This window comes from Yamadazyma tenuis, chromosome 1 (genome assembly GCF_029203305.1).
Source record: "Yamadazyma tenuis chromosome 1, complete sequence".
Classification (NCBI taxonomy): domain Eukaryota; kingdom Fungi; phylum Ascomycota; class Pichiomycetes; order Serinales; family Debaryomycetaceae; genus Yamadazyma; species Yamadazyma tenuis.
This window is the reverse complement of record NC_089461.1, coordinates 92,115-106,556: the sequence shown is the minus strand read 5'-3', so window position 1 is coordinate 106,556 and position 14,442 is coordinate 92,115. Positions and strand designations below refer to the sequence as shown.

Genomic DNA, 14,442 nt, shown 5'->3' with positions numbered 1-14,442 from the left:
AGTTATATCTATTGCAGCCGGAACGGTACTGTTCTCACCCGGATCCGCACGTCCACCACCCCCTGCTTCTCCATGCACATTTGGTCTGCGTACCGCACCAACTCGTCCGCCGCTTCTACTGCGTAGTCCCCAAGCATCTGTACCATTTCTTCCTCCACATTCACCCGACCCGCAATGTACCCCGGATAATTGAAGGTATTAAAATAGGTACACATCCGTGTAAACAACTTGGTGGTACTTCCGCTGCCCGCAAGCAAGTAAGCTGCCAACACCAAGATCTCCAGTTTCAAATACTCCACGTCCCAGTGTGGATTATCGTCTTTGAGTTCCATCACCACAAACGTCACCACTGCCGGAAAGAGATTCAAATACTCAAGTAACTCATGCCGGAGGTGCCTGAAGTAGTACCGGGTGATGGCCGGCAGAAGCAGCCCTTCGACATGGTCTGCACTCAGGTACACCAAATAGAAAAGACTATCAGTACAGTACTTATCCCAGTACTTGGAGTTTTGCCAACTGTATCGTTTGTAGAATGGCTGCAAAACTTGGTCATCCATGAGCTCACGTCTGATGGCAGTGGTATCATCAGGTCCGAGCTCTTCCACCTCCACCGGGTCCTTCCACCCAACAAAGGCCTGTAAATCGGATAAAAATCCTACCTTCAACGCATCTTTCAGGTTCTCCACCACACTCACTAGTTCCTCTAAAAAGTCAACCCATTCGTCTGGGAGATGGTAGCCCCACATCACGAGCGGTGACGAGTAGAGCGTCAGGTCACAAATATCTTTAAACTTGCTGAACTCCTTGAACTGGTCATCAAAAACCGTCCAGTACTGAATCTCGAACTGGAAACAACTCCAAAGCTTCAGAAGGAGAACTATGACTTCAGAACTAGTTTTCATTAGCTCGTCCAAATTGGTCTGGAGCATAAGCACCACCCGGTAAAAGTTCTCGAAATTCTCTCCCGGACGAGACATTTCACGGTTCCGAATGGCCATTTGGTCCATATACTTAATGAAGAACTCCTTGGCCCGTTTAGGATATTTGCTGCGCAAGTACACTTTCATCAAAATCTGGTCCCAGTCGTACACGGTGGGGTGTGAGGGCTTCGGAATCGGGATATATGAGCTTAAACGAATGGCACTGATATCAGGCGACGGTTCCATCAAATACTTCTGAATCACGTGTGGCGTCACAAAGTCGTAGATCTGGTCGTCTTGCACATACTGAGAGAACTTGAGATTGAAAAGATCCACCATAAGAGACTGCATTCCTTCCTCCGTGAACCGTACTTCGGGCCACTTCACTTGTTGAAATGATAAGGTGTGGTACATTGCACATGCCAGCTCGTATTGCTCGTCCTCCACGTTGAAAAACTTGAAGATATCTTCGAGATCATCGATGCGATATCCAGCAGATAAATTTAAGAGTAACTTAGTGTACCCACGCTTCGCAAGCTGATCCGTCATCGAGTCGGTGATTTTGTTTGCATCTTCATTGTATTTGATGTACTTGGCCTGGAAACCTCCATTCAAAAGGCTTTTATAGACATGCTCATCCAGAAGCCGATGGCCAAAATCTCGATAGAAACAAATGTTTCCGTTCGTATCGAGCCGTTGTTGTACATACACATTTCCGTTCACGAGGCAAAACTGAAGTTTTCTTGTCAAATCCATCACTGTTTCTCCGGGTGATATATACTGCCCTGGCCATTGTTGCACCTCGATGCTAACCGGCTGTCCGTCAACCACAGAAATTTCTCCGTCTACAAACTCAAGTATACCGTTCTGGGTATTCGTTTGTGGTTCAACGTTTATGACAGGTATTTTGGGTGGTTCGGGAGACTTTTCTGGGGTTTTCATCGGAGGTTCCGGCAGCAGCTCCACCTGTGGTTTGGGATGAGATGAAGACTTCTCGTCGAGTTCGTTAAAACGAGATTCAAGACGGCTAAGTCGGTTGTGTAGCGTTTCGAATGACTCGAACACCATTGGGAATACCTCCTTTGTTAGTTTGTGGAGGAGTTCATTTGTTTCGTCAATAGTTCCCTCCAACATTGATTTTTCATTTTCTCACATCCAGCAAGTTTTTGGTAAACCGCTGGAGGGAAGCGATAGCTCGCGCGACACGGCGGTAAACTAGGGCAGTAAGTTAGGGCCTCTTCCCGCACATCTCTTCTCACGAAAGTGCGAATCCACAAAACCACCACAACAAACCATGGAGGGCTGGAGTGAGATCCTTAGAGTCACCTTAAACACCCCCATCAGCTCCGTTGAATTCGACTCCCACAGCAACTTGCTCTGGGCCGGTGACAATGACGGCTACGTTGGGGGGTACACTCCTGTGTCCAATGGATTCGGGGATCAAATCTCCCTCTATCCTTACACCAAGTTCAAGTCGAGTCTTGGATCAGAAGCCGTTTCCCACATCGCCACCGGCTCCAATAAAGTGTATTCACTTTCCTTGAACAATATTAACATAAACAACAAACGAGGGGTTCCTCTCGGCAGTATCAACTCCCATTTGAATCCTCATTACTCGGGGTTCAACTGCATGGCATTAAATGATCTTAACAATGAATTGATAGTGAACAAGACCCACGGACTTTTCAAGATCAATCTCCTCGACCCCAAGGTGTATGAGGACCTTGGCTTCAACGAAAACTTGTCATTCATCAACCATCTGTCGAAGTTCTTGACGTTGGGAAAAATGGATGGTTCTGTCAACTTGTTTGACCCACAAACCAAGAAGGTGATCAAGGAATTCCTAGGCCATAACAACGGCTTGAGTGACATGGACATCAATGGGAACTATCTCGTCACGTCGGGCTACTCTCTTAGACACAATTCGTTCTTTGTGGATCCATTGGTTAACTTGTACGACTTACGAATGATGAAACTATTGGCACCAATCCCGTTCCCCTTTGGCCCTTCCTTTGTCAAGTTCCACCCCAAGCTTCCCAATTTGGTGCTCATTGGGTCAAAATCGGGAAATTTGCAGTTTTTGGACATCTTTGACCAGCTGAAATTCCAATTGTACCAAGTGGATTTGATAAATAGTTCCAACTATATCTCCAACTTGAAAATGAGTAACAACGGAGAGTTTATTAGTTTCAACGACAGTTTCAACAACTTGATATTATGGAGTTTCAACGACAGTAAACGATTTGTCAACTTTCCTATGGAATTGGAAGGGTCCTCTAACATAGAGGATCCATCAAGGAATATTCCTATAGATAAACATGATATTCCTTTGAACATAGTGGGAATGCCTTATTATAAAGATTTATTGCTATCTAACTATGGTTCCAACTTGATCTTTACCAAAGAGCTCAGCAAGCTCCCTCTTACGTATGACCCAGATGTACCATATTTGAAGTTCATGGAAAATAAGTTTGATTCCAACTTCAACAAGTATTACCCTTTGAAGAAATCCAGTGATTCCAGTAAGATCCCATTCATAAGTGATAGTACATCCAAATTTGATGATTCGGTGTTCACCAAAATCCCCAATTGCTATGCCAAATTGTTAATCAAATATTCCAAATTTGGTATTGAGGATTTCAACTTTGAACTTTTCAATAAAACTTCTTACAGTGGCTTGGAAAATAACCTCGACAACTCATATTTGAACTCAATTCTTCAAGTGTATAAGTATCAACCTAACTTTCAGAATTTGGTGTTGAAGAATCTCTTTAATGAGTGGCTTCCTAATGATGCTGTGACAATAATAGAAAACAAAAATTTCAAGGGATCCTCTCTTTTGAACGAGTTGGGATACCTTTTCGATATGCTCAATAAGTCCAAGGGTAAAAATGTCAAAATTTCCAACTTTTCTGAGTTTCTCAACACTTTGGCACCCCCTGATTTGTTGAATTGCGATGATCTCAAGTCTGTCAACTCCCAATCCTTGAAAAATAAGATCTTGAAATTCAATTCCTTCTTTTTGGCTAAGCTACTTGATGATTTCCACCGTCAAAGCTCTTTCTGGAAAGATTTCGGTTCGTTAATTCTCATCAAATGCTTGGTCGGAGACCAAGTAAGTGTGTTTCCTAATATCAACTTGTTCCCCATGCATAATACCGATTTGTCCATTGTGGAATACTTAAACTATACAATGACCAACATAGTCGAACTTCCAAAGGTCTTGTCGATAAATGTCAACCTCAATAATCGAGATTTCCGCCAATTGAGCCCAGGTTGGCTCAGTCAGCACATCTACACCACTAAGAACCAGAACTTCTTCACGTTCTCTAAATCTCCCAACAACTCTGGTACCTATAAACTTTTGGGTTATGTTGCTGAAATTAACAATGGTCCAGAGACCTCCATTGGTAACCACAACTTGATCTCGTTTGTGAATATCGGAGATAAATGGTACCTATTTAATGATTTCTTGGTGAGAGAAATCGAAGAGGAAGAAGTGCTTAATTTCCAACAGAACAACAAAAAACCATTGGTCATCGTGTACCAGGATATACAATGTGACTCTCTATATACCGTGAGTGAGCAGGATTACCCCCATATTGATGACTCAATTTTGTACAGAGATCACTTTGCCTTGACCATTCGCGAAGACTACATCAAGCAGTACAAGCTTTTAACCAAGAGTAATGCACCCCAACCAGGCAGCTTGATAGCCATTGACGCCGAGTTTGTAATTCTTGAGGATGAGAAGGTGGAAATCAGCTCAAATGGGTTCAAGAATCTAATTCAGCCTAAGAAGATGAGTTTGGCTAGAATCTCCGTCATTGATCAAGATGAGATTCCTTTCATCGATGACTACATCATTCATACCCAACCAATCAAGGATTATATCACGTCCTTCTCAGGAATTGAACCGGGCGACTTGGACCCCATCAACTCCACCAAAAACTTGGTGACACTTCAAACCAGCTACAGAAGATTATGGTTGTTACTCAACCTTTCGTGTGTGTTTGTTGGTCATGGATTACAGAATGACTTCCGTACAATCAACATACATGTTCCCAAGAACCAGATTAGAGACACTTCGGAGCTCTACTTCCTCTCTGAGTTTCGCCGAAGACTTTCACTTAAGTTCTTGTCATATGCGGTTCTCGGAAAGAAAGTCCAGGTGGGAAACCACGACTCCATTGAAGACGCCAAATTTGCCCTTAAATTGTTCAAAAAATACCTTGAGCTCCAGAAATCCCATGAGCTTGAACGTATTTTAGACAATGTGTATTTAGAAGGTCAACGGACAAATTTCCGTGTACCTGACGCTTAATCCCACATATACTTGTGTATCTCGTAGACTTTGAAAGATGCGCACTACTCCAGAAATTCAAATCTGAAAAGTCATTTGTGTTATGGCTCCAATAGAAGAACCCGTCAGTGATAGCACGGGGCCCGGAGATGTGGTCCAGCCTTTGGTATCCGATATGACAGGTCAAACAGACTTCGACAATCGACCTAAAAAGTCCGGCAAGCCCAAACACTCGCGGACCGCTTCCTACAATAAAATCAATGCACTTGCTAGACCCAGTTTGAATCGGTCTAAATCGACCGACGGCGTCATCCGTGTCAAACGTAACAACCGTTCCTTCACAAAGCTCACAAATCTCCAGCCCCTCACCAAAACCTTGTCCAACCAGTCGTTGAAGTCCAGTAAATCCAACGCTTCCTTAAAGAACTTTGGAATGCTTCAGCACACCGGAGGATTGAAGTTAAGTGCCCGACAGGGCAAGGCCATATTGAGGTTGAATGATGACAATGAAGACTACGAAGACTTGGACAATTCAGGCGATGAAAATGATGAAAACGATAATGATAAAAACTACCCAGAAGAACACGTCCCTTACGAAACAAACAAACAAACTACCACCAATATGGTGGATAACTCCACCCAAGAGTCGTTTCAAGCTCTTCCTCTCCAACAGGTGTTTCTTCAGGCGCTTGACCAACCCCAATTTGTGGAAAATACGATATCACAGTCTAAAGATGATACCCCCGAGCCTATAGTACCAAAACTGACAGTAGAATCTGCTGATATTATCACCACCCGCCAGTCTGCCGAAGACCCCGAAGTCGAGCCCCAACCCCTTCAAAGCATACCATTACGTTCTCCTACAAACCAGTCAGAGGTCGATACCGATCCTCAATTGGACCATATGACACCTTCAAGTAATTTGTACGGAGGTTCTCTATTCTTGTCACAGTCCACAGGATTGGTGAGAAAAATTGATCCAACAGGTGGATTGGGCCAGCATTACGAGTCGTTGCCGGAATCCAGTAATGATTCCGGTTCTCTTTCGTTTAAGGCTCATCCCATCGACTTGAATCAAACAGTTGCCGAGCCTGTCACCGTTAGCAAGAACGTTATCAAAGAGAACTCGTACCAACCCAACCAAACTATTTTCAATAATCTACAGAGGACTAACAGTCAGTACGTGAACACTAGAAAGCAGTTACTGCAACAACAGCAAAACAAACAACCCCAAAACCCTCAAGATGCAAACAAGTTGACATCAGGAGCTCAACAGATGGACTTGAATGGAGCAAACAACTTCTCCAACTTTTTATCGACTAAGCTGGGTCTTAATGACTCAAACGATAATAGAACTCAACAAAGATTGTGGTTGCAGAGAGAAAATTCACTCATGGATGTCAGTTTGGACAGCAATCAGCTTGCAAACTTATCAAGCTTATCATTAAATAACCTCATGTTCAGTCATAATTACCAGAGTAGTGCTAATTTGAACCTGATGACCACCCCGGTAGCCACACCAGGAATCCCTTTGACTCCTGGTTTCAATGAAGCTCCACATACACCCGGGATTGGTCTGAAAGAAAATTCTGTCTCAACAACAAACATCAATGGGTTGTTTTCAATGTACCAGAACGGACAGCAGAATCCCATTCAGTCTAGAGTCGAGTTTGAGAGATTGAACCGAGAGTATTTGAATGTCAGAAGATACTTGAATCCGGTTGGAGAAAGCCTCAATCGAGTCAAGAATAATACCATTCGTATCGAAAAGAGCAAAGAGTCTCCGCCCGGCTTGAACAAAAATGGGAACACATTCCAGGAGTTTGCACCTCATTATCAAGAAAAGGAAAAAGAGGTCAATGGCACTTTGAACAAGATTTGGCAAGAAGCTCTTCTCCTGACATCATCCATTAAACCTCAACAACAGCAACTCCCATATTCCCGGTCTCCGAAACAAATGCAAAAACCTCAAATGCAAAGGATTCCTTCCCGTAACCAATATATGAACTTCCGCAACCTGCAAACTCCCACTACTCGTGCCGTCAAGTTAGCAGCACAGGCTCAGGCGGCTCTGTCACAGCCCCACAAACAACATGCTTCTAATGGAGTATCTCATTAATGAAAGTTCTATTTGCATTCTCATCGTTACATACTATTTACAAACTGCAATATAAATATTCAAACATAGATTATCCCTGTCTCTGTTTATGTTTTCCATTACTTTTGCAATACACGTACACTCTTCCCTTCCTTCTCACCATATAACAGTCCTTACAGAACTTTTTCACTGAGGTTCTAACCTTAAAGGTTCTGATCGGATTCAAAGATCCAAACACACTGGGGGTACTGAAAACCGACGTAGAAACGGGGATGGAAGACCTGAATCCTGTGAATAATAAATTTGACCGTATGCTCGTGGCCCTCAGAGATACCACCAAGCTCTTTACTAATGAATTCACTCTGAACATTACTGCAAGCTTAGCACCTCTGAAAATTTTGTTCGCGAAAACCTATGAAGGTGTTGCATGCGTGTATCCACCGGCGCACTTTTTTCAACGAAATCAAACACGTCAAAAGGAGAAAAGTTTCAAAAACAACAACCATCATGTCAACTTCATCATATAAGAAAGGTGATCCGTACTCCCATGCGGGTGCTGCTGATAAGATGGCCATATTCCAGGAATGTTTGCAGCAGTTCAATGCGACACCGGTAAACGCCAGAAAGTGCAGACAATTGTTGGCCCGGTTATTGAGATTAATCTATACTGGTGAGGTATTCCCATCCCAAGAATCAACCACCTTGTTCTTCTCCATCTCCAAGTTGTTCCAGCACAAGGATGCGTCCTTGAGACAATTGGTGTACTTGGCCATCAAAGAATTATCTTCCACTTCCCAAGATATTTTGATGGTTACTTCGTCCATCATGAAGGATATCCAAAGTGGTGATTTGATTTACAAGCCCAACGCCATCAGAACTTTATCCAAAGTTTTGGACCCAACCACTGTCTCTGCAAGTGAAAGATTGTTCAAGAACGCCATTGTCGATAAGAATCCCATTGTTTCTTCAGCTGCGTTGACTTCTTCTTACAACCTATTGCCCATTGCTAAAGATGTGGTGAAAAGATTCAACAACGAGACTTTGGAAACCATCCAATCATTCAAGCAGTTTCCTCCTGACCAATTCCAATTACATGAATACTATGGAGGTGCCACCACCAGTTTGCCAACTACTTCTTACATGTACCAATACCATGCTTTGAGTTTGTTGTACGAGTTGAGAAACCACGATAAAATGTCTTTGATGAAGTTGATCACCTCTTTGAGCGACGGATCTTCGTTGAGAAATTCATTGGCAGTGATTCAGTTGATCAGATTCATCAATAAAGTCTTGTTGGATGACGATTCGTTGATCCAACATTTATTACCAATTTTGATCAACTTTCTCAAACATAAATCCGATTCTGTCGAATTAGAAGCATGTAAGACTATCATCAGTTTGCAGCATTTAATTAGCAAAGCAGACTTTGCCAACGTGGTTAACACTTTACAGAAGTTATTGTCGGTACCAAGAACTGCCACCAGATTTGCTGCTATTAGATTAATCAACAAGATCTCCGTTAAGCATCCAAAAGAAATCATTACTGTCAACCAGGAGTTAGAGAACTTGATCAACGATTCCAACAGATCCATTTCGACTTTGGCTATCACCACTTTGTTAAGAACCATTGGTGCTGGTACTGTTGAGTCCGATAGTACTGTCGAGGTTGGAAGTGAAAGTGTTGACAGATTAATTAATAAGATGACTTCCTTGATGGATGACATCACTGAAGACTTTAAGATTGTCATTATTGAAGCCATCGAAAACTTGGCTCTCAAATTCCAGTCTAAGCACAAAAAATTGGTATCATTCTTGACTGATTTGTTAAAGGACGAAGGATCGTTGGAATTAAAATCTTCAATTGTGGATACCTTGTTTGACTTGATCAAATTCTTAAAAGATAAGGATGGTAAGCAAGCCATATTAATGAGTTTATGTGAATTTATCGAAGACTGTGAATACACCGAATTGTCTGTTCGCATATTGCACTTGTTAGGAGATGAAGGTCCTAACGCTTCTAACCCCTCTTATTACATCAGACACATCTACAACAGATTGGTGTTAGACAACTCCATCATCAGATCATCTGCTGTGATTGCCTTGTCCAAATTTGCTGTTATCTGTGGTGGAAAAGTCAGTCAGAACATTCAAATCTTGTTAAGCAGATGTTTGAACGATGTTGACGATGAAGTAAGAGATAGAGCCGCTTTGTCCTTGAAGTTCATTGCCAACAATGAAAAGAACTTGATTGTTAATGAATCCAAGTACGACTTGGCGGTTTTGGAAAATAAATTGATCCACTACTTGAACAATGAGTCGAACTTTGCCGACCAGTTTGATATCAATGAAATTCCTGCCATTTCTAATGAAGAGTTGACCTCTTTGGAATACGAAAACAAGTTGAACAGATTAGACAAGAACGATGAGATGGAAGTTGAACCAACTTCTACAGAAGGTGCTAAGGATGACCTGAACGCCGATCAGTCCAACGATTTGTTGAAGCAACAAGAATTCGAACAAGAGATAAGTCAAGTAGCTGAATTTAAGGACTATGGTAAGTTGACCAAATCGTCAATCCAGCCAATTTACTTAACGGAGAAGGAGAACGAATTTGTCGTTACGTGCCATAAACATTTCTTCCTTGAAACCAGTAAGGTGGTTTTACAATACAACATCACCAACACAGTCAACCATTTAATTGCTCAGGATGTGTCTGTGATAGCCCAATCTGATAACCCAGCATACGTTGAAGAATTCATTTTATCGGTGGATGAATTGAGACCAAACGAAACTGGTACCATATATGTAAGCTTCACAAGTCCTTCTTTAGCAGAAGATGAGTTGGTGTCAGTGTTTGGTAACACGTTAAGCTACACAAATAGAGAAATCATTGACGACGAAGGAAACATCGACGAAAGTGATGAAGGTTGGACTGACGAGTATCAGATCGGAGACTTAGAGATCTTACCTGGAGATTTCATCCAACCTCTCTACAACTCCAATTTTGATTCGGTATTTGATCAGTTGCCACTTGAGGACTCTACGGTGGTTCACTTGAAAGGTATCAAGACCTTGGAAAATGCCATTACCAAGTTGAAGGACGACTTGAACATGTTGCCTTTGGATGGTACCGATTACGTTCCCAGCGATTCCAACTCCCACATTTTGAAATTATTTGGTAGAGACGTTTGGGGAGGAAAAGTTGGGATTTTGGTCAGATTGGCCTTGACTGGTGGGAAATTGGTGGCTAAATTACAAGTCAAAACCGAAACCGAACACTTTTCCAATACCATTGTTGACGGGGTTGGTGTTTGAGTTCCAAGATCAAAAAAAGTATATTACATAGGTTAAGAAATTACTGTTTAAAAGCATTTATTCCTTTTTGCCGAGCACCAGGCCGGGTGGTGATCCTTTCGGCCAGGCCGGCATTTGAAGTCCAGTGCGAGGCGTGCGCGCCCTCGCGCCATCATTTGCCCCCTCTCGGCCCGAGCCACCGCCCAGCTGAGTCAGATTATCAGTCATGCGTGCGGAACTTCGGAGTTACCCCATATCTAAGAGCAGTTAACCACCAAATGTAATCCTCACCTCTACTACCTGGATGTCGCAAACCCACAACCCATATTCGCGAAAATGATATGAATTCAAGAAATTTGGCGAGAGAAATACAACCTTTACATCTGTGTTTATAGTGTGACTTTTACAAAATTTGTCTACGAATTGTCAAAATTTAAAGAGGCACCTTTATCTTTCCTGATAGCGAATTTGTACGTACCTCAGGCAAATTTTGGGTTGTGAGTTTGCGACATTCATATAGTAGAGGTGAGCGACATTTGGTGTGAACTGTATATTCGGACAATTAGTTCCTAGTGATCCGATGGCCCTTGACATATAAAAACCCCTAATGCCCCAGTTTTTTCATCAATTATTTATTCCTTTACAACAATGTCAGACTTTAAAAAAACCTTCCAGACTATGCCCGACTTCTTTTTACCATTAGGTTCTGAAGTAAGCGAACCTTTTGTGATTCCTAATGTATCACCTACCACATCCCCATTGTTAGCACCAGTACCAGAAGAAACTGAGGAAACAGAGCATGTTTCTGTCCCTATTGTGGATTTGAACTAAGCACATAGCTATAACACTGCATACATGGACTTGGGACTGGTTACGGATACGGAATGATTGTATATTATATATTTGAATGAAAGCATTATATGAGTGAAAAGCTTGTAGCGCAAAGAATGAATAGAGCGGAGATGGGGTAAATGTCCGCAGAAAAAACGTACGATTGTCACCGCGAACTCGGCCGTTCGGGTCGGCCGCACAAACAATTAACTGCCGCAATGTCTAACTGAACAGTAAAGTGCTTTTAGAATCTCTGTAGCTTACAGCTTACCCCTGCTGCTCAATTGACAATTCGTCTCTACTACACCTAAAAAAATGGACATATATTTATGTTTTTACAGAAACAAAGGATAGAACTGATCATACTTCTTTAAGTAATAGGCAGAGGATAAAGCTCCCAATCCCAACAACAACAATGGCACAGGCTTCTTGAACCCCGAGCTAATAGACCTGCTAATCCCAGCCAATAATAAGACGGAACTGGATCCTAAGGCGATTTCCAATCCCCAATCGGCATTCTGCTTCAAGAGGTACCCAGCAGTCCCGTATAAGATGGTGAAGGCAGTACCTGCCACCAACGAGGGAACCGATCCCTTTCTGGAATATCCCATAAAGCCTCCAATGGCACATAAGCCTGCTAATGAATATGCTGGATGTTCCATATTGTCTGAGTAATGTGAGTAATAAAGAAAATTATTTGCAAAAGGCTTTGGGTGCGGTAGTTTGAGGTGCTGAAATATACTGAGAATCTTAGTAATCGGCTTAACCTCTGGCAAGTATAATATATATTTCATTATATATGATCTGAAAAATCGTGTCAACCACCTGGTATCTATTATTCTATAATGTGTCTATGGGTTCCTCCGGTCAATTCTTTATCTAAGACTACCTTTAATTACCGTGAATCCGCTTGAACACCTTTGGAGCATCCTCTCCAGACACGTCTCTAAAATCATCAGGATTGATTTTGAACTCTCCCTGCTTCTCTCTAATGTCAAACTGGATTATCTTAAGCATATTATAGATCATCATCAAATTGGGTGCAGAAATACCATTTCTTTCAGCAATCCGAAGAGGGTTTCCCATAATCACCTCCAACTCCAACAACTGGTTTTTATCTCTATCAATTTGCATCGATGGTCGGTAAAACCTACCGTCACTCTTGTGAAGAATATACTCGACCCGTTCCGGCTCAAGCACGTATCCAGCACTCTTGGCAATATCAACCACTTCATAACAGAGTTTGCGGAAGATCGAATTATTGCCAACGGCAATGTGACACCTAGTGACATCCACATTCAACACCGTGCATGTCGTATTGAACACGGCATTGTAACACAATTTGTACCATCTCAGCAACTCGACATTGTCGTCGATGGTGATTATGGCATCGTCTCGTTTGTAAGCATCCACGAACCGATCAAAGATGGGCTGCGCTTCATGCCTAGGAATCGAATTGGCCTTGAATATCCCAAACAGAACCTCGTCGGGCGCAATATGTTTCACGTTATTGCCGTATCTCCAGGCCCCGGTCAACGAAATGCCACTGATCACCAAATTGTTGGGAAACTTGTTGAGAACTGGAACTTCTATATCCAATCCGTTCTGAATTAATACGATACAAGTACCCGGTTTGATAGCAGGAGCAATGAGGCGTTCACACGGCAACTTTGAGTCTGGTAAGTTCTTCGTGCACACCACCACGTAGTCGAAGAACACATCGCCAACCTCATCGACACACTTGTATGCCACCCTTGGCTTGTAGGAAGTTTTGCCAAAAGATACCGAATCAAACAAAAACCCCTTTTGCAAGAATTCTTCATCTTGGTTACGCACAATTACTGACACGTCAGCTTTATCGTTGAGCTCCATTGAGAGGGCTGCAACCGTCCCGATACCACCTAGTCCTATAACCAAAACGTTAGGTCTCATTGTCATAAAGCTGCGAAAATCAGTGGCACATCAAAAACCGCGATAATTATGGGGCGTGTCCGCGCCCAAAGGCTATTTATATAACGTTAGATCTACTTTAGTGAAGGTGGAGGTTTGGGAGTTGGCTTTTGGAAGGTCTATTCTTGGCCTTGGCTACCACACAAAACTTAAATTGAATCAAGTTTTCCACTAGTTTTTCTCTTGTGGGCCTAAGAGAGCTTTCTCTGACTATCATTACAACTGTGACTTTTATGTCTATGTTGGGTTGGTTGGTTATCTCACCCTCGTAATGCACCCTAGTATATCTAAATCCATCCAGACTTTATAACTTGAGTCAGTGTTTCATGTCTGTAAACTCCTAAAAATATCCAAGGAGATTCTGCTGATGAGGACATCAAAGTCAAGCAATATCAACGCAATTGAAGCACAGCTACTAACACACGAGAAATCTACAATAAGCGGTAACAATCCTACACGCACATCCAGCAGTTTCTTGGACAAAGGCAAAAAAATTCAACTTCCAACATTGCCTGCCTCTCACTTCAGTGCGTATTAGATGACAAATACATAGAAATATACATCTCTTCTTGAAACAAATGGCAGAACACGGTTCATTGGACTAGTGCCGATGGATCCACCATATTATCCAGCTGTTTTGATGAAGGCTGGTCTTCTAAAAGCAAACCATTAGTTGTCGTGTCATCAAGCTGCGAAATCAATTGGACGTTCCGCAAAATCTACAAAAAAAAAACTGCAACGGCTTTCAGTGAAAAATGCGTGCTAAGCATAATCGATGAAAAACCCCTTTGCGTTTGCCGAGTGCCCGGCACTACAGTTTGTTTTTTGAATGGCCCCATACACTCGGACCATACACCCGTGACTAGTTCAATCGTATATCGGCACTTCCGCCGCCATAAACGCGTGGTTCCACCACCCGATTTTTTCTTAACCACCTCTTCAACGGCCGCTCTCACACGGAATAATACATCAATATCCGTTTGTAGACGCTGTATCGTCATTAAAACCACGTAGAAATGTAGCCGGTGCCACCGTCAGTCATCCTC

The 14,442-nt window shown here is 42.5% G+C and overlaps 7 protein-coding genes across 7 annotated transcripts; 4 read left to right on the top strand and 3 right to left on the bottom strand. All coding sequences in view use genetic code 12, as the record gives it.

The window, feature by feature from the left end:
- Positions 1-8: 8 nt before the first annotated feature.
- On the bottom strand, positions 9-2,054 carry PSN45_000047 (uncharacterized protein; the record flags this gene model as incomplete). Its single annotated transcript, XM_006687487.2, has 1 exon — positions 9-2,054. One exon carries the CDS (start codon positions 2,052-2,054, stop codon positions 9-11), a length of 2,046 nt encoding a protein of 681 aa, XP_006687550.2.
- Positions 2,055-2,214: 160 nt separating this feature from the next.
- On the top strand, positions 2,215-5,244 carry PAN2 (poly(A)-specific ribonuclease; the record flags this gene model as incomplete). The annotated part of the gene is made up of 1 exon (XM_006687486.1): positions 2,215-5,244. One exon carries the CDS (start codon positions 2,215-2,217, stop codon positions 5,242-5,244), a length of 3,030 nt encoding a protein of 1,009 aa, XP_006687549.1.
- An 82-nt stretch (positions 5,245-5,326) lies between these two features.
- On the top strand, positions 5,327-7,342 carry TCO89 (target of rapamycin complex 1 subunit tco89; the record flags this gene model as incomplete). Its single annotated transcript, XM_066157390.1, has 1 exon — positions 5,327-7,342. The coding sequence occupies one exon, from the start codon at positions 5,327-5,329 to the stop codon at positions 7,340-7,342; it is 2,016 nt and encodes a 671-aa protein (XP_066013487.1).
- Positions 7,343-7,828: 486 nt separating this feature from the next.
- Positions 7,829-10,636, top strand: SEC21 (coatomer subunit gamma; the record flags this gene model as incomplete). Its single annotated transcript, XM_006687483.1, has 1 exon — positions 7,829-10,636. One exon carries the CDS (start codon positions 7,829-7,831, stop codon positions 10,634-10,636), a length of 2,808 nt encoding a protein of 935 aa, XP_006687546.1.
- A 627-nt stretch (positions 10,637-11,263) lies between these two features.
- On the top strand, positions 11,264-11,446 carry PSN45_000043 (uncharacterized protein; the record flags this gene model as incomplete). The annotated part of the gene is made up of 1 exon (XM_006687481.2): positions 11,264-11,446. The coding sequence occupies one exon, from the start codon at positions 11,264-11,266 to the stop codon at positions 11,444-11,446; it is 183 nt and encodes a 60-aa protein (XP_006687544.2).
- A 335-nt stretch (positions 11,447-11,781) lies between these two features.
- Positions 11,782-12,108, bottom strand: PSN45_000042 (uncharacterized protein; the record flags this gene model as incomplete). Its single annotated transcript, XM_006688607.2, has 1 exon — positions 11,782-12,108. The coding sequence occupies one exon, from the start codon at positions 12,106-12,108 to the stop codon at positions 11,782-11,784; it is 327 nt and encodes a 108-aa protein (XP_006688670.1).
- A 229-nt stretch (positions 12,109-12,337) lies between these two features.
- On the bottom strand, positions 12,338-13,378 carry PSN45_000041 (uncharacterized protein; the record flags this gene model as incomplete). Its single annotated transcript, XM_006687480.2, has 1 exon — positions 12,338-13,378. The coding sequence occupies one exon, from the start codon at positions 13,376-13,378 to the stop codon at positions 12,338-12,340; it is 1,041 nt and encodes a 346-aa protein (XP_006687543.1).
- Positions 13,379-14,442: the final 1,064 nt, after the last annotated feature.